The 22,104-nt window shown below is 39.7% G+C and overlaps 1 protein-coding gene across 1 annotated transcript in view; it reads left to right on the plus strand.

The window, feature by feature from the left end:
- The window catches only part of PDXK (pyridoxal kinase), a 49,451-nt gene that overhangs the window by 22,135 nt on the left and 5,212 nt on the right, over positions 1-22,104 (plus strand). The window contains exons 2-7 of the mRNA XM_054389730.1: positions 2,578-2,632; positions 10,403-10,507; positions 13,410-13,493; positions 15,848-15,894; positions 18,547-18,632; positions 19,465-19,510. Of these exons, the coding sequence (XP_054245705.1) occupies positions 2,578-2,632; positions 10,403-10,507; positions 13,410-13,493; positions 15,848-15,894; positions 18,547-18,632; positions 19,465-19,510 (423 nt within the window). The remainder of the gene's footprint in view (positions 1-2,577; positions 2,633-10,402; positions 10,508-13,409; positions 13,494-15,847; positions 15,895-18,546; positions 18,633-19,464; positions 19,511-22,104) is intronic.

Consider the following 22,104-nt stretch of genomic DNA (forward strand, 5'->3'; position numbering starts at 1 on the left):
GCAAAGATGATAGTTACTAGGACTGGTTTTTAATTGTTGGTTGAGGGAGGAAGTTAACATTTCCTTATACACTTTAAACGATCAAGTTCTTAATTTTTGTGTAGTTAATTTTAAGACTTTTTTTTTTTCTGAAGCTGTAGAAGAGCTGATTGCTGCTATTAACACTTCAATATGTTTATTCATGGGTTTAAGTTGTCTTCTGATGAGTAAATTCCATGAGGCTTTTCAATTCACTTTGCCTTGGAAGCAAACTCATACTGGCTGAACTTGACTTCATCATTCCTTTTGAATAATTTAATACTTTATACTAAGCCTAGACATCAACAGCATAGCTCTCATTTCAAAGGTAGTACTAATTATGTTTTCTAATTATACTTAGTTCTTAAAATGTCATTTTATGTCTTTTACTTACTCTCTATTTTGGTAAGAAAGTGCGTGCATAGGGAAAACCTAATGTCTGGCACTATACCTGCGGAGGTTTTTAATAGATGTGAAGGGGTTGCCTTCGTGATAAAAAGGGAGAGGCTCAGTGCAGAACGTGACTGGCAAAAGCTTTGTTTGTTCACTCCTCCCTCCCCAACAAATTGCCTGAAAATAGATCATAAACAGGGATGCATTGTTACTATTATCTCCTGGTGTGACTCACTGAGCCATATATAGCAGCTCATCTTTTGAGGAGAATTCTTACTCAGAGCATGTAGGATGTGGAAGCGAATATTAAATGTCAGACCGTTATGTCACTGTTGCATTAGAATTTCTTTCATGACAGATAAAAATGTCTAAAAATGGCTTGAACAGCAATGCCTATCTGTATTAAGCAGGTATTGTCAGATTAAAAATCCTCATTAGTTTTCTCCTAGTTCAATGCTCTTATTTCTATGATATTTAATTTTTTTTTTTTTTTGGCAACTGGACTAGCAAATTCTTGGCTATTTCAATATTTGGATTTTTGGTAATGCAAGGTAGTAGATGGCTTTTGGAGCATGCTTTAGGCCTTTTTTTTTCTTTTTTTTTTCTTTGTGTTTTTAAGTCCTCTCTTCTCTTGATTGCCTAATCATGCCCCAAATTAATTCTCTGTGATTTCTTTCTGTTCTGTTTTAGTTGTAAAGAAACTGCTTGTGACAGCCAAGTATGGCTTAGTGTTGATTTCTTTTAAGATTCTTCTGTGTTCCATTTGAAAAGATTTGCTTTCTGGAATACTGACAGTATCCTTCCTCTGTATTTTGTATTTCAATACCTTGAAATTTAGACTGCTTTTCTTGCCAAGAAAGAGTAGCCAAGGCTTTGTTCATGTCTTCAGTGATGACTGCTGGACCTGCTTCTGTGTTCTTATCCTCAGACAAACTCAACTCTAAGAATCCAGAGCTCTATTTTTCTGGTGCAGTGTGATGGTTTTAAGACTGTATCTTTAATTTTTCTTCACAAAGTTCGAGCAGAAAAGTGAAAGAATGTAAATAAATCGCAATTGGGTGTAAGAAAGCAAAGTAATGGTTATTTTAAACACTTCCATTGGAGAGAGAGAAATGTTTACGAATCAGTACTCAAAACAAGATACTGGCAGTCTTGCAGTCACTCTCAGTTTGTCTGCCTGCTTCTTTTCTTCTCTGGCTGAAGATAACATATATCTACATACTGACCTTGACAAGCTGAGTCTAACAAACCTCTCTCTCTGCTTCTTGGCTTTCTTCCCTTTTGCCTACTCTGGGAGGGAGGAGGAAAAGAAGCACGGCCCTTCGCTTTTGGGGGGCCCAAGGGGCTTTGTTGTGTTTTTCTGTTGATTGTACATATTTGTAAATGTTGTGAATAGTGCATGTTTGTACATATTCATTGCATTCCATCATAGATTGTAGTTTTGCCTGTAAATACAGCTTTTTTTGCTTTTGGACTGAGCTAGCCAGGTTATTGTCAGTGTGGGAGGGGGATTTCAGCTCTCACACTGTAACAATTTAGATTTTTGGCGCCCAACATGGGGCTCGAACCCACAACCCTGGGATTAAAAGTCCCATGCTCTACCAAAGTATCGGCAGCTCTCTCATAAGCCTTCTCTTCCCTGCCCTTCCTTGTGATCTCCTGTATGCTGTAATCAGAGTCAGAAGCGATCTCTGGATCTCTCTGAGCTCTTCTGTGTTTTCTTTCAAGTCTGTGCAGACTACTAGAGCAAATAGTTCTATGTCTGTCTGGACACAGTGCTACCAGTAGCCATATGATTATTACAGCAAACACCAAATTCAAGCTTAGCATAAAAATCAATTTAGGGTTCCATTTGTTCACATAACCCTCTGCAATGGGAACAGCAAATTCATATGCTTCTGCTAGCAGATTTGCAGTTGAGTTGCCATAACTCCCTATTCCAATAAAACCAGAACACGCAGTTGCAAATGCCATTTTTGTTCCACTTCGGCTGTTGTACTCAAGTACTCTTGTTTATGTTTCATGGATGTTGGTTCAGCTTTCACTTTAAAAGAGAGCTCAAGATTTTAAAATATGCAGTGGGAAATAAGAAACCTTTCTTGTGATCTTGACAATGTATTAATAAAGCTGTGTTAGTAAAAGAAGTATTTCTGTGTTCTGTTACAGGTCTTGGGATTTGAAGTTGATACGGTGAACTCTGTCCAGTTTTCAAACCACACAGGTAAAATACTACATGTGTCCTCAGGTAGCACTCCACGATTAATCAGCTCTAATCAATGTGTGGCTCACCTCATCACAGGACAGTAGAAAGAAAATGAGTCTCATGTTTTCACTCACATTTTCAGGATACAGGTCAGAAATGTAATTTTCATGTCAAGTCTCACAGAAGTCTGGAGTCCTAACTCCAGATGATGCAGTAATGTCCTGTTCTGCTACTCTGGGTGTGAGTTACTTTTGTTGGGCAGTAATCTAATTGACTTGGTGAAGTGACACAAGTACATCCATCTTATGCAGGCCTACACAGGTGTCTGCAGTACTGTTTTGTGTTCATTAATGGCCCTGTGGCACTCACATTACCAACCCAAAGATCAGATGAATGCTGAGCTAGATGCAGTGTTTCCTGTCTTTATGCCCACCCAGGTGGCTAGCAAGTAGTATCCTATAACTAGATTCTAGAGAGAGGAAGTGGGTGGGGTGTTAATATATTTGAGTGCATTTTTACTTGGGTTCTAAGCCTGAACATGGTGGACTAAGGTAATGCTTTCAGACTTCCTAACACTCACAGTGCTAGAGGACTTCATTTTTCAAAAGAAAGCAAGGGCTTGTTTTAGCAATACCTTTCACCCATAAAGGGATCACAAGTGACTTGTCAGTTTTGGATCAAACACATACTGTCATTGTGGTGGCAGGTTGTTTGAGGGGAGAACTACTCCTGATGAATAAATTCTAAGAATGTCATTAAACATAATCCAGGTACAAATTCTGAGCTTTAACATCTTGGAAAAAAAGCAAAAAGTGTTTCTGATTTGGGGAGAAAAAAGCCAATATTTGAGGCACTTTGCTAGTGTTGTACAGGTGCAGCCCTAGTAATAAACTGCTGATTTTTGGAACAGAGAGCAGACCATGAAGCCTCTGACCTCTCATTGAGCTCAATGCAGCTTTCAAAAGGTTGTAAGATGGTTCTATCAAGGATGGAATATAGTGTCATCCTGGGAATAAGCAAGCAAGCCACCTCTGCTTGTTGAGGAAAGGCACAAAAGAGGTAATAACTAAACAAGGTGTGAGAATCTTCCCTAGCCCATGCAAAAAGCTATTTAATTTGCTTATACCCTTTGGCACAGTACAAAGCTTCTGTCATGAGAAACTTAGATGTGACCTATGTATTTAGTTTGGGAGTTTGATATTTAGTCTTGTTTATTTTTTGCTAGCTGGGTAAAACTGTAATAATTATCCAGAAAATAAGTGTGAGGTTTTTTCATGTGAAATAACTCAGTGCTCAGAATGGGTAAGCACCTGTCATTAGTTGGCTTTCAGTTTCAATATTGAATCAGCTTTAGAGGCTGTTGTAAGAACTATATAGAGAGCGTTTTTTGACCTTAAACAAAATGTGTCTGAAGGCAGGACAATAAGGAAGATTTTGGGGTTTTTAATAGTATCACAGGTGGAGAAATGTTACCAGTGCTTTATTCAAATTTGGCAGACAATGAAGATAGTAGAAGGAGCAAAAAATCAGCAATACTTCACCACCACCATCAGGAAGACTTAAATGAACATCCCAAGTCCAAAAATAACTCAATCACAAATTCTTAAAATATTTGGAACTTCTTTTTTATCTCCTGGTGTTTAGTAGTTGCATTAATTTTTATTTATGTTTTCCCTGTAATCTTGGTTTTCTTAGTAAATGTGTTTAAAAAAATCACAGAGATTGCTTTACAACCTCATGATTTTGGGAAGCAGAGCTTCCCCCCCCACCCCCAAAAAAAGAAAAAATTAAAAATCACAATATAGTAGGTGTTTGACACTTGCCAAATGTGAGTAAAAGGAGATTGCCTTTAGAAGTATTGATCATTTGGTTGAAAGAGGGAGGAAAGAAATAAAAGGAAGGGCACATATTCTCTTTTATGGCAGGTCTAGTTTTATAACACTGCAGCAGTTTTTCCATTAAATTCTTTCTGCCCTTTTCTAAAATTGAAGGACAGATTCTAAGCCCAGTGCAATTCTGCCCTTCCTCTTTGAGAGAGGTTTGTAGAAACCTGTATTGGCTTCATAGGAAGACTTCTCCAGGCTTCAGCTTTAAACACCAGCTTGCACTAGCATGTGGATATCATAGAATCAGAGAATTGTCAGAATTAGAAAGGACCTCAAGGATCATCTAGTTCCAACCCCCCTGTCCCAGGCAGGGGCACCTCACACCAGATCAGGTTGCTCAGAGCCAGATCCAGCCTGACCTTAAAAACCTCCAGGGATGGGGTTTCCACCACCTCCCTGGGCAACCTGATCCAGTGTCTCACTACCATCCAATCTGAATCTACCCACTTCTATTTTTGTTCCATTCCCCCTAGTCCTATCACTACCTGACACCCTAAAAAGTCCCTCCCCAGCTTTCTTTTAGGCCCCCTTCAGATACTGGAAGGCTACAATAAGGTCTCCTCAGAGCCTTCTCTTCTCCAGACTGAACTGCCCCAACTCTTTCACTCTGTCTTCATAGGAGAGGTGCTTCAGCCCTCTGATCATCCTCGTGGCCCTTCTCTGGACACCTTCCAGCATGTCCAGATCCTTCTTGTAATAGGGGCTCCAGAACTGGACACACTGCTGCAGGGGTTAGAGAACAGAAACTAACATCCTGGACTGTGGCTTGTCTGGAGCAATGCCACAATACACAGAAATTATATGTTGGACAAATGGGTGAAGATAACTTAGTTTTCCTAACAGAAACAGCATCTTAGGAAAACCCTTTCTGTGGCCATCATGAAAGATGGTAGGGCAAAATTCTGCTTCAAAATCTAGCTGTGAACTTCAGGTCCTAAAAGAACATGCATACTAGAGGGGCATGGGTAGCAATGTGTGTGAGGTTTTGGACATGGCATTCTTCTTTCCCAGTCCTCATTTTTAAACCTGGGCTTGTCAGCAAAAGATAAAATGCAGAGAGAATTTATGACTAACAGGCTTTCTGGTGAGTCATTATTGCCTTTTTATTTTTTCCCCCTGTTTTTAGTTTAGTAAGATATTTCTGCTGACTTCTGCTCAGAATTATTTTTCTTTAGCCTCTGATAATCCTGAAATTTGGAAAATGTGCTTTAAATCAGTCCCCCTGGGAGAACAGTTTGTCGTGTTGCGTGGGGAGCTACTTTTATGATTAGAGTGACTCACCCTAGAATGGCATCATGCCTCATGAACAAGTAAAAGAAACTGTCATGCAACCTACAAAGATTCTGTGCTTTTTATTCTGTTTTACTACATTGTTTGCAGAAGTGTCTCATCAGCTGATGTGCCACCATAAAAATATAGATTTTTTTTTTTAATTGTCTTGTTAGGGGTTTGTTTGTTTTTTTTTTTTTTTTTGGGGGGGGGTTGCATTTTTATTTCTCCAGCAATTTGCATTTTTGTTTTTAATCAGGAAGTTAATGATAAGCTTATAATATGCTTACTTTGCCAGACAAATCCTGCCTTTGAAACTGCTACAGAAAAATAGCCTGAGGTTTGGTTTTTTTTTTTTTTTTTCTGTTCCTTTTTATTTTTAAGCTAGCCACTTTTGAATTCCAGTTAGTGTGTAGTGGGCAGTTGGGTTGAGTGGAAGGCTTAATACATAAGAAAGTATAATTATGTCTTGTTAACATGATTCTTCACAGTCTATCACCCATCTGCAGGCATTCACACCTGTGCAGTGTGGGGCAAAAAGAAAAAATCTCCACTTGTGCTTAACACTGGTGGTATTTTACTCCCACATAGACCAGCTGCAAAAAAAGAAAAAAAAAAGAATTTCAAACTGCATTTCTGGTTTTGTTCAAGGCCTCCTTGTAGCTGAAGCCTGCAGTCTCGTGTTTAGACCAGGTAGTCTGCCTGAGTTTGCATGTTAATTTTGTGACACAGTTGAAATCAGTTTTGCTGTTGATCATGAGCCTTAAATGCTAGACCTTTGTTCCTTTTACCCCTGTTAAATACATGGTTACTGAAGCAGCTTGGAATAGTTGTGCAGAGAGGATCACAGGAGGAACTCTAACGCCTCAGAACAGAATGTTCTGGGCTGGAAAACAAAGACATCTTACACGCCCTGCTGTACTTAAATGGTAGCTAATGTTTGGTTTGATTTTGTGGGAATTTTTTTGTTTGTTTTTGTTCCTTTGGGTGTGGGGTTTTTTGTGGTTTGTTTAGGTTTGTTTTCCTCTGATATGCGTGGGATTTTTATTGTCTTTTTTTTAACTTGTTTTTGAAAGTAATTAAGATGCTTTAAAGTATATTCCAAAGAAGAGGGGGGGAACTACCAGCGAGAGAAGGCAAGAAAAAGAAGTATGTAAATTCATCTTGTGTGCAGTATTAGTTGACTCTCTTGGTTGTGGTTTTGTTTTTTTTTTCCTTTTTCATGCATCTGAACAATGACATTTCCTTGGAGATATATGAATTTTAAAGAGATTAGTGACAAAAGGCATCATATCTTACCTGCTTTTTCATTCTCTTATCTGCTAAAAGCAAATATGTAACATTTAATTACAATAGAAGACCATAACAGAGAGGCAGAAGGGGTATAAAGATGTTTAAATATTTATCTGTGTTTAAAATTATTACTAAATGGGAGACTGAGTTAGTCAGTCTCAGCCAAAAGCAGTTTTGGAGAGATGGTATCATGCTTTGCAGTGTTCTTTCTGCTCTCTCAGCTCAGCACTGAGAGGAATTATTTGGCGATTTTGTAACCAAAACAAGGAGGACTCAGGTTTCTTCTGTGCAAGATACAACCCAAGATCTCACTTTAATAAAAGAGTAATAATTTGATCCAGCTGCTATGCCTAACCAGCTCTTTATTATCCAAGTGGGATGCAGTTGTTTTGCCATGTACAAATTTGACACTAATTCTTCAGTTTTCTTGACTGTAGTTCTTTTGTAGTTGTACAAATAGCCACATATTGTGAGACTTTGTTGTATTGTTGTCACAGTTGAAATATCACTGCAGAGTTGGAGTTATAGTAAGTGGACAGTTGAATAGATCATCTTAATTTTTCTCTTGCTCTTTTTCAGAGATTGATACCCTTAGCATAGGAAGCTGGCTTTCTTTTAGGTCTTGCAAGGCAGCTCTGGGTATGGTTTCTAACAGAGGAAAGCAGCAATTCCTGGTTATCATCCTGAACTCCAACCACTTGTGCTTTACTCTAGAGCCAGTTGGATCTCACATATTTAAGGTCACTGTTGGCATGCACTTCTAACTAGCTTTGAGTTCAGAGCTATGCAAGGGAGGTTTTACTGACCACAGTATCTGTCTGGATTTTTTGCCTTTCCCCTTTCAAGATAGTTCTTCTTCCCTGGATCCCAAGTATCCATCTTTAAGTCAGTGAAACCCTTTTCTTGAACACGAGTAACTGGCTTTTTCTTCTGCCTCTCTGCAGAATCTACTTTTGGTTGTATATTTCACTAGGAGAGTAGGATAAATACAGGGTCATGGGATTTGCCCCTTGTTCATCCTGTCACATGAAATTACCCTGGGGAAAGGGCTCAGGTTGATTTCTGTCTTGCTGTCAGTTTTGATTTTGTTTTTTTCTTCTTACTTGAACATAATTCAGTTCCTAGTGAAATTGTCGTTCTCTGCTGGGCCTCCCTTGAGAGCTTCCCTAGGGCTGTTTTTACCTCCAGCCATCCTGTGATTAGACTTTGAGTTGTGTTACCAGGTAGTAAAAAGGATCCTCTAGATACCCTTTGAAGTCATTGCTACAGAGTTTGGACAATGTCCCTACCCTCTGTGGGTAATTTAACAATTCCTGAGCTCAGCTGGGCTTCTGTTTCCATATTTATCTCCCTCCCTCAGTGGCGGATCAGTGTGACATGGATCTGGTGCACTGACTGTTTAAGACAGTTTGACATAGGTTAACTCTTAGTTAAACAGTGAATGTGCAAGATCCCTCTGTAGGAATGGCTCCTGAGAGTATCTAGATTGTCTGGACAATCTGTCATAGTTATTTTTATGGCCACGTGTAAGGTGAATGACTGCTCTTTTGCTAACTGACCTTGATTCTGGATGAAAGCTGCACTCAGTTTCACTGATGGGCACAATGAGGTAAAAAGGACTCTATTTGTGTCCTTGTGTGGACTTCTTTGCAGTGCTAGTAGAGGTTTGGAGAAAAGGAGAAGGCGGATCATTTCTTTGTGAAGCTGCAGATGTGATAGAACAAACATCTGTGTATGTGTTAAATAAGCCAAATACTTGAGTTGTAGTCAAGGATTCCCCATAGATGAATCCTACATGTGCCTAGCTTTCAGGCATTGCCATTTTGATATCACTCTGTTCTGTAGTGGAACTACAGCCCTAACATATGGGAATCCCTCACTTTGTTTCTTCACAGAGACTTTTAAAAAGCATTTACTAGAGAGAGAATTGTAGTGGCTGATATGAGTCAGTCCCCCAGCCAGCTGGCAGTGAGTTGTATTTTAGAGGATAGGCCTTTGTGAGCTGAGGAGAACAAAATGATCCATCTGCTCACCCCACTGTGGGTGTATTTGCATTCCTAAGAAGGGAAACTGAAAAATGTGCTTATCCTAGACTCTAGGCACCTTTTGGCTGTTACTCTAATAGCGCAGTTTAGAGTGATAATCAAAGCCAACAGTTCTCATCACTGAATTTTTAAGTCAAAGAGCAGATGTTAAACAAAATATCATTACCCTCTCACGGGGGTAGTGTGGAAGAAGATACCTCACTTAATGTTTCACTTTTCCTAATTCCTAATAGCAAAATTAGAAGCTTTTTAAAAAACTCTGAATTTAGGGAAGTCTGGAAGAGTTGAAATGTGGGTCCTTAATCTAATATCCTGAAGGAAGTCTCCTTATATACAAGGGAACGATGACTGCCTTCTAGATGGGCAGGCTTTGGTGACAAAGTGCATTTCCATTTTTCAACAAATATTTAGAGTCTGTGAAGGACGATTTTTCTTTTTTATTCTTTTTCTTTTTTCCTTTTTTTTTTCTCCCCTTGAAATTGGCAGCCATTGAGCTCGGCCTGTTGTTTGCTAAAAGCAGTAAGTTCACCTTCTCCCAAGTAATTTTACCTTCCATCCATTTCTCAGTCAAAAATCTTACCTTGTAATTCTTAAGAGATCATTTAGGGATAAAAGTATATGGATATTACCTGTTTATATTGTATTTCTGATAACCATTTGCCTCTTCCAGTACCCTAAACCTTAAAACTATGCTATTTTTGTAAGGAAATCTGTCATCTGACATTGTCTGTTTAAAGAGCATCCATGACAATGTTCTGCTGCGGTCATTCTATTCGTTACATGCAGGTCCCAGTGAACGCTTTATCTGATGGCTGCAGCAGTGCTGTATGCTGTCTCCAGACAGATCCACAAGCCTGATCAACCTTGTTATTTAATTGTCAGTCGTTTTATCTTTATATTCTTTAATAGTATAAAAAACAAAAAAACCCACAGATGATACTGACATCTGCCTCCCGTGAAGTCTAAAACATACATTTGTCCCCCTCCACACAGGAAAGGGATAGTTGTATGGACTCCATGGGAAAACTTGCAGGAGCTTGTGTGTGCTCTACTTGATTTGCTACTAAATGGACTGTCTCAAACTTCTGTATAGTCACTCTAGTTCCTTTGGGAAACAGAGATGCTAAGAAAAAGTTGAACGTGTAAACTCTTCTGCTGGCAGCAGCATTTTCCAGAGAGGAGGTGGAAAAGCTTTCTGGTACTTATATCTGATATGGTCCCTCCAAGTGTATAATCCATGTGATCCTGAAGAGAAAATCTAGCTTGTGAAAGGTTGTCTGGCTTTTACTTTGCAGGTTATGCCCACTGGAAGGGTCAAGTGTTAAACTCAGATGAACTTCATGAACTCTATGAAGGACTTAAGCTGAACAAGGTCAACCAGTATGATTATGTACTCACAGGTAAGAAGATCTTGTTCTTTGGAATTCCCATGGGATGTAAACACAAATAAAGAAATATAAACTATATCCCTCCTTATTCCAATCCAAGCAATTACATTTTCCCTCCTTTGATTCCTCCTGCAATTTCATCTCTATATTATAGTGGCAACTGCTCATGCTGTTCAGTTTGAAGCAGCCAGTGTTCTCCAGCCCAAAGGTTGTAACTGAGTGGGTAAATTGATCCCCTGGTATAGTTTACAGACTTGTACCAGCCAGTCATGAACAGGCTTAATTAATGTTCTGGGAGTGTCTCTACTGAAAAAAAGGCTGGGGAATGTCAGAGTATTATTTTTAAATTTATTATCAAGACACGAGTTTAACCCTTTCTCCTAAATGTATAGTACTGGCACTCCACAGTACTCTAGCATGATTTTAAAGACAGTTGTCTGCCCTTGTTTTTTCTGCTTTCAGAGGGGTAGTGCTTTGGATACAGAGTAAAGTATAAGCAGGGTTGGATTTTGGTTTTGACCTATCATCTCACTTTTTTTTTGCTCATTACTGTGTAGGTCCTCTTGAGTGGATACAGTTCCACAGGACGTAATGACTGTGGCAGTGTTTTCCTGGTGCCAGGTGTTTATAAATACAGGCAGAGAACTTCCTTTAGAATACTTTATAGAAAAGGGAAGTTCTGTGTGCAGTTTTTATTAAGTTCCTGCTTCCCAAATGTAGATTATTGACCAGGTTTCACATCAGCAAGAGCTGTGCATCTGGTTTAGATTACAGTATTATTTTTTTTATAGCGACGAACAGTCACTTTTTAAAGGTAAAGAGAATGATATTGCCAGATGTGACTGATTTAATGGCATCCATGTGTAGGAAGGTGCTTTCTACACAGGGAAAAATAGAAACTTTCAGTGTATGGGTTATAATTCCAAAACAATCATTCTGACTTGAAGGGTGTGGCATGTCTGAAGAGTTGTTGTTAGTTCTGTTTCAGGGAATATCTCCAAAGTAAAGAAGACTAAATAGAAGATAGACTGAACTAAGGTTAGGAAATTAATTTCATCTTAAATGATCTCTTTGTGACTGAGAAATAGACAAACACCCTTACTTTCCTTAAAAGAACTCAGAGAAGACATTTCCAGGAAAAGCACACTGAATTGCAGGAGATGTTAGTATCCAAAATGTAGTTTCCATCCATTGCCCTTTGTCCTATCACAGGTGCAAGTGAGATAGAGGCTGTCCCTTCTTGCCTGACACCCAGCCCTCATATAATTATATACATTTATTAGATCCCCTCTCAGTTTTCTCCTCTCCAGGCTAAAAAGCCCCAGGTTGCTCAGCCTTTCCTCATAAGGCACCTCATAAGGTGGACCTTCATGTATGTCATTTACAGTAAAACAATGTGAGAGAGAAACTCCAATTCAGTGTGATTTTTTTGGAAGCACATCTGTCAATAATGTTAATCATGCTCTTTTTAATTTTTTTTAGCCAGTCTACCATCACAGGTCATTTTAAGCAAAAGTCTTTATTTAGCTTTTTTGAACAATTATCAGCATTTCACAGACAGAAGACAAAGCATTTTGACCAAAAATCTTGGAATTTTTTTTCCATTTCTTTGCAAAATCTAAGAATTTATTTTAAAATGTTGTGAGTGAAAAACAAAAGCAAACAAAAAACCCCACCCAACTTAAAAATGTATTTTAAAATATTTTAGAAGACTGGACACTTCCAGACTGAAGACTTGAAGAAGCTACTTTGCTAAAAATAATGCTATTAAATGAACTAAAATCAAGGACAGTCAAATTATTAATTCATAAATGTTGTAAATGAAGTTAATACATAAAATAAGTATCATAGACTCATAGAATGTCTTAGGTTGGAAGGGATCTTAGAGATCATCTACTGCAGCCTCCCTGCCATGGGGAGGGACACCTCTCGACTTGGCTGCTCATCCAGCCTGACCTTGAACGCTCCCAGGGAGGAGACATCCACAACCTTCTTGGGCAGCCTGTTCCAAAGTCTCACCATCCCTTGTACTGATGAACTTCTTCCTAAGATCCAGTCTAAACTACTCTCCTTCAGCTTAAATCCATTCCCTCTTGTCCTATCACTAGACAGCTTTATGAAAAGTCCCTCTCCAGCCTTTCTGTAGCATCCCTTCAGGTATTGGCAGGCAGTTATAGGGTCCCCCCAGAATCTTCTTTTCTCTAGGCTGAACAACTCCCAGCTCCCTGAGCCTATCCTTATAGCAGAAGTGTACATAAATCAATAAATAAAGTAAATATAAAATATATAAAGAAGTTAATTCTTAAATAAGAATACTGTGATGCTAGCATTGTGATTTGGGTCTTGGGATATAATAAAATTTACTTCCAGATTATTTCACTGGTAAGTATAAAGGTAGGAATTTCATTGGTATATTGGCCATTGCTCTAAAATATTCAAGATTAATTCTCTACTGCATTTATGTGTTGGACTGTATCAGTGCCAACATTAATTATAATAAAAAACTACTTCAAGCCAGAGTGCAAGAAAAGTATAGAAATTTTAAATATTTCTTATTTACCACATGATAAATTAGTACTGATCCAGATTGCTCTTTTGAAGAAGAGGCATAGCTTCTTTCCTTTCAGCCTGACCTTTTTGTATATGTGTTGAAGTATTTTGAAGTTGTATGAGCTTTTCATTTATAACATACTTAGTACATTGATTTTTCAGTTTATATCTGAATTTGTGCAAGAACTGTCTGAGTTTGTCTTCCAGCAGTTAACTCCTAAATAAAATACTGAAGTACCTTTGTTCTAAAAGTGCTCTGTTTCAAAGAATGAGATGTAGTATTTCTATCCTTTTTTTTTTTTTAAAGAAACATTCATGAAAATCTACTTCAAAAGTGTCCTTTTTTTTTTTTTTTACCTCAAAGGGTATACAAGAGACACCTCATTTCTTGCAATGGTGGTGGATATCGTCCAGGAGTTGAAGCAACAGAATTCTAACCTAGTGTATGGTAAGGATGTGCATTGTAATCCTTTCTGATTCATTATTTTACATGTAAAGAATTTTCACATTTTAAGATGAAAATGTTCTGACATTACCCAGCATTTCACAACCACCTGGTGCTCTGATCTGACTAGGAGAAGATGAGGCTCCAGTGAAATTTTGTTTCAGCACTGCTTAAGTGTTGATAGGGTTGGGTTTTTATGCCTTTCTGATTTTGTGCCTTTCAGTATGTTTCTTTCATTATGCCATCCAGTGGAGAATGTGCCTTCAGGACTACTTGTCTGTATGAAAGAAAGTCTTAAAAAAATCTCAGCCAGCTACTGCTGTTTGTAGTTAAGAGGCACAGGCTGTAGGTGCTGATAGCTGAAACCTCTCCTTGATTTCCAAGTCAATTGAAAACAGGACAGACTCTCTCAAGCTGCCATGCTGTGGCTTCAGAAGTGTCTTACTGTGCCTTACAAGCCTCATAATTTAGCTTTTCTAACTCTGGTGCCCTCTGCTAAGGTTACCTAGGAGCACTTAAAGAGCAATAGACAGCAACAGCTGTCAGTAATGTGTCAGTCCGGCTTAAACTTCTGAGAAAAGATTCTTCTCTTTTCTTTCCCGACTTTCTGAGTGAGTCAGGAGTTTTGAACATAACAAGCACAGGCTTGAATTGAGCAAAATGCTTACAGTGAAAGGGCAAAGTCATGGGAATTTAGTGGGATAAAAAGCTGTGAATGATGGTTTGACTCTCTCAACCTTGGGTTCAGTAAACTCTGCGGTCAGGAAATAGCAAGAATTATGTGAAGGATTTGCAAGGGGCAATACTGTGGAGTGTGATTGGTATCTGTCTTAAAAACAATTTGTTTGTTTGGTCTTAGAAAAATGTAGCAGAGGTATCTTTATGAACTCAAGTTTTGTTGCTTTTTAGCCTTTATTGACACTCGCATTGTCAGATTCTCCACTCTCTTCACTAGTAAGTGAAAGCCCAAAACCTTCAAAGTATGAGCAGAAAGAAGAAACAACAATCTCTATAGTGCAGGAAGTGGTCAGATGTTCCTGCTCACTGCAGGGGGTTGGACTAGATGACCTTTGGAGGTCCCTTCCAACCCAAACCATTCTGTGGTGAGAAGAGAGCTAGCCATTCTAAGGTTCTTTGTATTTAATAAACAGACTATAATGTAAGGAAAATACTTTTAAAATATAAACCAAATTACACTCCTTTTGCTCACAGAAATTTCCTTAACTACTGTCTGGACATTGATATGATGCCTTTGGATATGTATTTATTTTTTAGCTTGCTAAAAAGTCTTTCTACAACAAACAATATTCTTTTTTAAAATACAAGACTAGACTGTTTGCATCCTCACTTTGAAACTAAGAGCACTTGGAATATGTTGCTATTGCTGCTGATGGTTCAGAAACTACGCTGATTGTGTTAGTATTATTACACCAAGTACAAGTTTGTGTATTTTGGCATTGATTTTCTTCTTGTTTCATTGTAATACATGTTTGGGTATTTTAATGTGTACACACAGCATTTTGGGGTGTGTGTTTAGCATGTATTTTTTTAATGCGAGAGTGAAAATAGCCTCTTTTCAGAGCTGTTAGCTTCTTCCGTGTTTCTTCCCTGCAATGCATTAATCTTCCAGAGTTTTAGGTTGGGGGATGAAGGGGAGGGCAAAAGCCCTTTTACTCCCAACAGTCAAACTCTGTCAACCTCTCCACCTTCAGACATCAGAATATGGAAGCAGGTAGGAAAGGGTGATTACAGTCACAAAATCACAGAATGCTTTGGGTTGAAACACCCCTTAAAGATCATCTAGTTCCAACCCTCCACCATGGGCAGGGACATCTCCCACTAGACACCATCCAAATTGGCTTTGTGGATGCCCTGCAGAGAGAGTATTTACAGCTTCCCTGGACAACCTGTTCCAGTGTCTCACCACCCTCATTGTGAAGAATTTCTTCCTAATATCCAGTCTAAGAGTCTTCTGACAGTGTCCACCCCCATTGCCACCCACACAGGGCATCCCAGAAGGAGAGTGCCAATCCCTTTCGCAGATGCTGCAGGGTTTGGGCACCCCTCTGCACGATGCTCCTACCCTACCCAGACACATCAGATGTGCAGCAGGAACACTGTGCTCCCAGCTTGTTCCCTCCTCTGACAGTTCTTAAGACACATGGCTTACTCTTTCAGAATGGGCAGCCACCGGTTATAAATTTTGGGTGAAGCATGCTGCAAGAGCTGTGAGGGTATGTAGGCTGTCAGGTGCTCAGTGCTGTTACATAGCCATTAATATTGCCTAAAACTTTTCCCTCCTACCAGGGTCTCTATAACTGTACCCTATTTCTAAAGCTAGATTTATTCTCTTACAGTATGTGATCCAGTGATGGGTGACAAATGGAATGGAGAAGGCTCTATGGTTAGTACCTAAATGTGTGGATTCTCTGTATAGTGAGTATTTGCTATATAAAGATGTATAAAGATTTATTAAGTTATTTATTTAATTTGCTATAAGTATTTATTTAATTATTTAATACTTTTAAAACACCAAAACTAAGCTACTTCACCTAAGCATGGCTCTGGATCCCAGCATCAAGTTTGTACATTTCATTTCCTGTATTTCTATGAGTTTAGTGTCTGGGAAGAATGATGTCTGCATAGTCCTAGGATTATTTCTAACTCTTTGCTGAGACAACAGGTAGAATACAGACCCTGTCCACAGGAAAATATTCCCCCTCTCTCCCTCACTGGATTTCCCTCATTTTCTGTCACAAGCTCTCTTTTGGCTGGTAGCCTGGCTGGCATTGTCAGTGGTCGTGTGAATTGACATAGCACTTGAACCTAAATGGAGATGACTTATTTCATGTGAGATCCAAAAGCTGCTAGGCATTGGGCTGTGATCAGTGACAGAAAGGTTCTGTGTGCCAATACCAAGCTGCATACTGACAAAGAAACATGCTTTTTTGATCAAAATGAGCAAATAATTTCAGGAAAAATGGAATGTGTCAAGACATCAGCAATTACGATATTTTGTGGTTTCTTCTGCCTCCAGCTAGTCATGCACTATGAGTTCCTCTTTGTCCTGGTACCTTTTTACAGTTGACCTGCTCATAAAACATCACATGAAGTAGCACTTAGTAATAAATTTGCCATTACTTTTGTGTTCTATTCTTTCATTTTACATCTGCTGCAATATTTATTGCCCTTGGCTTTTTCTAACAAGAGCTGCTGGAGGGTCACCTTGTGAAACTTTAGCTATGGGGAGGAGTCATAACAATAGGCCTACCTATGTCTTTTGGGTGGAAAATAAAGTAGATGGAAGAAAAGAATACTTAACATGCAAGCCACCAATTCATCTCTGCCATAAAATAGTAATAAAGTCATTATTTTAAAATGTCTTGGTTTAGATATGACTTGTCTTGCATTTCTGTCTAAAGGCAGAGTCACCACTTCACCACGGCTGCAGGAGTGAGCTCAGTATCAGTATGATCAGTGTTCAGTAGCATCTAGTGGTCAGCACTGTGATGGGGTTGTACCTGTTGCTGTGCATTGGGAAAGGGAGGCAGCAACACATGGACACCCTGCCCTGCAAAGCTTATGAGGCCCAGAGAGAAAACAAAACGTAGACAAAAGAGGGTATTAATCCCCATTTTAGCAAATGGGGTTCTGTCAGAGAATATCAGCTAATAGTAAACAATGAAACTTTTGAACTTTTATTAAAAAGTGTTGTTAAATTGAATTACAGCAGGACTTAAAAAGGTGAGGGAACCCCTGTACCCATCTAACCCAAACTCCTAGCAGAGTGCCATTGTGAGCTTTTCAGCTTGAGCCTGAAGTGCATAGAAGCTGGTGGGCTCCTATTATGTCTTAGTGTGGCACCTGCTTAGGCAACCAATCTCCCTTTGCTGATGGGCCATATTTAACTAATGGACATGGGGTAGAGAGGGAACAGAAGGGCAGAAAGGGGATTTTAGGCCTTTATTACTTGAAGAGCTGATCATGCAGCGTAGTATGCTAGCATTTTGCTAGCCTTGGGTGCAACACAAGCAAATCATTTTTAATGTCCTTATTGGAACTGCTTTATAGATTGAGTTGTACCAAACAAATTACACATCTGATTCCTGTTCACACATATTGATGTACAGCACGCCCCAGAAATACTTAACTGAAAGAAGGTGGTGAACTAACGCACAACATGGATGTTACTTGTTCCTAAGCCCCACAATGCAACACAATTGATGTGGGCACGTCCTGCTGCAGCAAAGGGCCAGTACAACAACATAGTTTCTTTTGGAGGTAAGGACCCCCTTCTTTGGGAAGGGGTTCCCCATCTTGGGAACTGTATTTCTTTATGCTGCACTGTCGGTTTGGTGAGAGAGAACCTGGAAATTCTTCATCCAGGCACCACTTTTCATTGCTGCCAGTTTAGGCCTGTCTGCTTAGCAGTGCTTCCCACTGCCTCCAGTGAAAGAAGGGCTGTTGGTTGTGCTGTCACCAGCTGGAGGATACGCTGACTGCCACTTCAGATGCTGCTGTATAACCATAGAATCATAGAATCATTCAGGGTGGAAAAGACCCCTGGGATTATGAAGTCCAACCATTGACCCTACGCCACAAAGTTCACCCCTAAACCATATCCCCAAGCACCGCATCTGAATGACCTTTAAACACATCCAGGGTTGGTGACTCAACCACCTCCCTGGGCAGCACATTCCAATGTCTGACCACTCTTTCTGTGGAAAATTTTTTTCCTGACATCCAGTCTAAACCTACTCTTTGAGGGTAGGTTTGAGGCCTTTCCCTTTTGTTCTGTTGCTAATTGCCTGTGAGAAGAGACCAGCACTGACCCCTCTACAAGGTCCTTTCAGGTAGTTGTAGAGAGCAATGAGGTCCCCCTTTAGCTTCCTCTTCTTCAAACTAAACAGCCCCAGCTCCTGCAGTCTCTCTTCAACACCACACTGGAACCTGTCAGGTTGCTCACTGACAGCATGAGTGGTAGTTGGAGGGAAGGAGACTTGCAGTTCCACATCTCCAACACTGCTGACATACAATACTGTTTCTTCTCCCCTAGTACGTGCCCAAGGATCTCCTCCCAGTCTACAGGGACAAAGTTGTACCTGTTGCTGATATAATTACTCCTAACCAGTTTGAAGCTGAGTAAGTACCTACTTCTTTTTAAAACCAAATAAACTTGGGGATAAAAGCAGGGAAGACTGATACTCATTCTTTTATTTGTCTCAGTACAGTGCTATCCATATGGATTTTGTATGTGTTGGATATTTTAACTGTTTCATTCAAGTGGTGCTTTTCAGCAAACCTCCAACTGTAACATAGTCAATTTAAAAAAATCTGGGAGTTATGTGAGGAGAGGATTTCTCATGTTTTTTCCAGTATCTCATTTTTTTGGTTACCTCTTATTTCCTGAGGCCTGTATCTAGGGCAGGTTGAAAAAAAAAAAAAAGAAAAAAGCCCTCTCTTCCCTTCTCCCTTCCCCATTCTTTCCCGCTTGTAGGAAAATATCAATATCAAAGCTGAAATAGTTTGACCCAGACCCCCAAAATAAGATTCAGGAATACCACCATGGCAACATTTCATAGGAGTTAAGAATTTAAATGCCTCTTGCCCGTTCTGTCTACATAGCTGTGACTCTTTGGTCAGGAGAAAATCTGTTATGGACATCACAGGCTGTCCCTTAAGGGGATCCCAGGAGCAGCTGCATGGAAGATGGAGAGAAGATGCTTGTGAGGGAATTTTGTGATACAAGTTTTTCTAAAGGAGGCAGGTTAGGACTGGTGTGAATCTGCTCTAGAAGCACTGTGTATCTGTGCATATAACTTCTAAAGAGAGAGATCTGATCCAGCAGACCATGCAGCTACAAACTATTTAGGCCTGGATGGTGCAGTCCAGGCTTTCCTTCTTTCAAAGAGTTGACAAAATAATTACTGCCCTGAGAACTTGTGCTTTTTTAAGATTTCTGTTTCATTCTCAGGTTGCTCACAGGCAGGAAGATTCACACAGAAAAAGAAGCTTTAGAGGTAAGTAGGCAAGGAGCTGGATGTGTAAGGTCTCTCTGTTCCTGCCTGCCACGCTGCCGTTTGACCACTTGTCTTTAACCTTGAAGTCACTTTGCCCTTTATCCTTTCCATCTGTTATTAAAACTTGACCTCTCCAGGCACAAAACACTCTGTCTGGTGCCAGACTGCTAAAGAAACTTCCCAAGAGAACCAGAGATAAAGGCACTACAGTGGTAACAGGCAGATCTGTGTGAGCTTGTTTTCCTTCAGCGTAGGAGCAGCAGCAGCGCACATGGCAGGGACCCACGTGCTGTCAGCGCTGTGGAAATGCGCTGGTTGGGGTGGAAGCCTCGGGTGACCCTGGGCGTTAGAAATCTTCAGGAGTTGCTCCCTCTGCTGTCCACACGTGAGTCGTGCAGGAGTAAAGCTGATGGGCAGCTGTTTCTAGTTCTTCCGTACAGTTTGTTTGCAAGAAGAGAGCTTACTACCAAACTCTGACAAGTATTGACTGAATACACTCTGAATCCCTTCCTGAAACCGTTTGCTGGTGCTCTGTTTCTCTTTCTTAAATTGAGTCAAAGGGGATGAGATTTGGGTTGCAAAAGGATAAGAAGGCATAGATGAGAAACCATCCTGAGAGTGATGCATGGCCTTAAGGTACTTCCTGGTGAAAGACAGATAAATTCACAGCATTGATCATCACCATACAGAGGTGATAGATGGTCCCCAAATACACTGTATTGATGTGTAAAGATTTACTCTTTTCCACAAATGGAAGGAAATAAAAAACTGCAGGATTTGGTGGTGAAGGACAAAATGTGAGCATGATTTTATTGGTGTCTTGAGAAGGGTTGAGCAGTTTGTTTTGTTGACTGGTCAAGTGCTTTCAATAATGGACTGACATTATTTCTTCAAGTTTGGTTTTGATCTTCAAAGGATCACAATTTTTTTTAAACAAACAGCAGCTGCAGCTACTGCAGAGTAGCTGGGGTCTGTCAGCCCAAATGTTTGTTGGTTTTTTTTCCTCCAGCAAATTCATGTAGCATGGGTTGATTACCATTTCTTCAGAGCAGGAAGTAGTTCCAAAGATCTCAAGTCTTTTAATCTCCACCACCCTCCCCACCATCCTGGTTTTACCTTAACCCACTGTGCTGGCTGAGGGTGGTGAACTGTGCTTCATGTCACTAGCTGCTAACTACAACTCAGTTCTTCTACTCACTCACCAGTGGAACCACAGTCTTGAGAACAACACTATTAGCTGAGCAGCCATTAATTTAGGTTTGCATATTTCAGCTGCAAACACCAGTTGCATGTGCTAAACAGCTTTACAGGTTTATTTTCTCACAGTCTGTCTGATTCATGTTATAGCTCTTATTTGGGTTTTAAAAAAAAATCTGTTATAAACAGGTGGGATTATGTTCAGGAATGGAAACATTTTCAAAGTAGTTGCTTGCAGGGTATTATATTTTAATAATAGAATCATAGAATCGTAGAATGGTCTGGGTTGGAATGGACCTCCAAAGGTCATCTAGTCCAGCTCCCTCTGCCATAAGCAGGGGCATCCTCAACTAAATCAGGTTGCTCCGAGCAAGATGTCTCTCCAGCTGCATGTCACATACAGGTTTATCCTTCTGAGTATTAATCCATCCTGGAATTTGTCTCTTTTGGAGGTGATAGGAATTCTGGCATTGGTGTCTGTGGTGTCATGCTGCCATTCATTTCTTCAACAAGACTAGTCATGACTATGTCCTTCTAACGTAAAAGTAAACCTCATGTAATGTTAATGGAGAAGGGGCTAGCTCCTACAGCTAGAAACACTGGTGATTAGGTTCTAGGTGAATTGTGACTGAGAAATGCAACTGAGTTTAATACTACTTCACAGGATAATTGTGTCAGCATATGCTGCTGGATTTACTGCTTCCGCAAAACGCAGCCAGTGTCTGTGCAAAGAGGTCTGACAGTTGGAGTAACCTGAAGGCTTAGACAAAAAAGAAAAGCAACAGAGAATTTTAAAATAGCAGAAATAAATCCTTATTATTCAACTTCTCATGAGTCATAGCTAGTCTGAGAGGATTCTTTTTTGTTATTTTTTTCCTGTGTTTTATACTGAACTCATTATTGAAGTTACTCATTCTTCTGTGAAATCAAAATCACTTCCGTGGAAACCAGTTGTGGTATAAGAATTAGAGTATTAGTGAGGTTAAGAGAAACACACAGAGTGGAAATACACCTGTAAAGGTGAGTAATGTACAGGTGTAGTTTGGGGTTTGGAACTGAATGAGAGAGTAAGATCGAGACAGACTCACTTGTGCCTCCAATTTAACTCTTCATTTTTGCTAATTCTTAAAGTAGTAGCAGAGTAAGACTTCATGGCCTGGAATTACTGCCTTTGTAGCAAATGTTTCAAGATAACCAGCTCAGTTGCATGTGCTTGTGTATTTGTTCTCTTATTCTTTTGATAAGACGTTCTAAAAACATGATGCAGACAGAGGTTCTGATCACAGCTGAAACACAGTATTCTTTTCAGAGGAGCATCCAAAGATAACACAGAGATGCTTGTATATTTTAACAAGTGTGTTATGTTTAAATGTGGATGTTTTGAGTCCCCTCTTTCA

Source organism: Indicator indicator, chromosome 1, assembly GCF_027791375.1.
Source record: "Indicator indicator isolate 239-I01 chromosome 1, UM_Iind_1.1, whole genome shotgun sequence".
NCBI classification, from domain to species: domain Eukaryota; kingdom Metazoa; phylum Chordata; class Aves; order Piciformes; family Indicatoridae; genus Indicator; species Indicator indicator.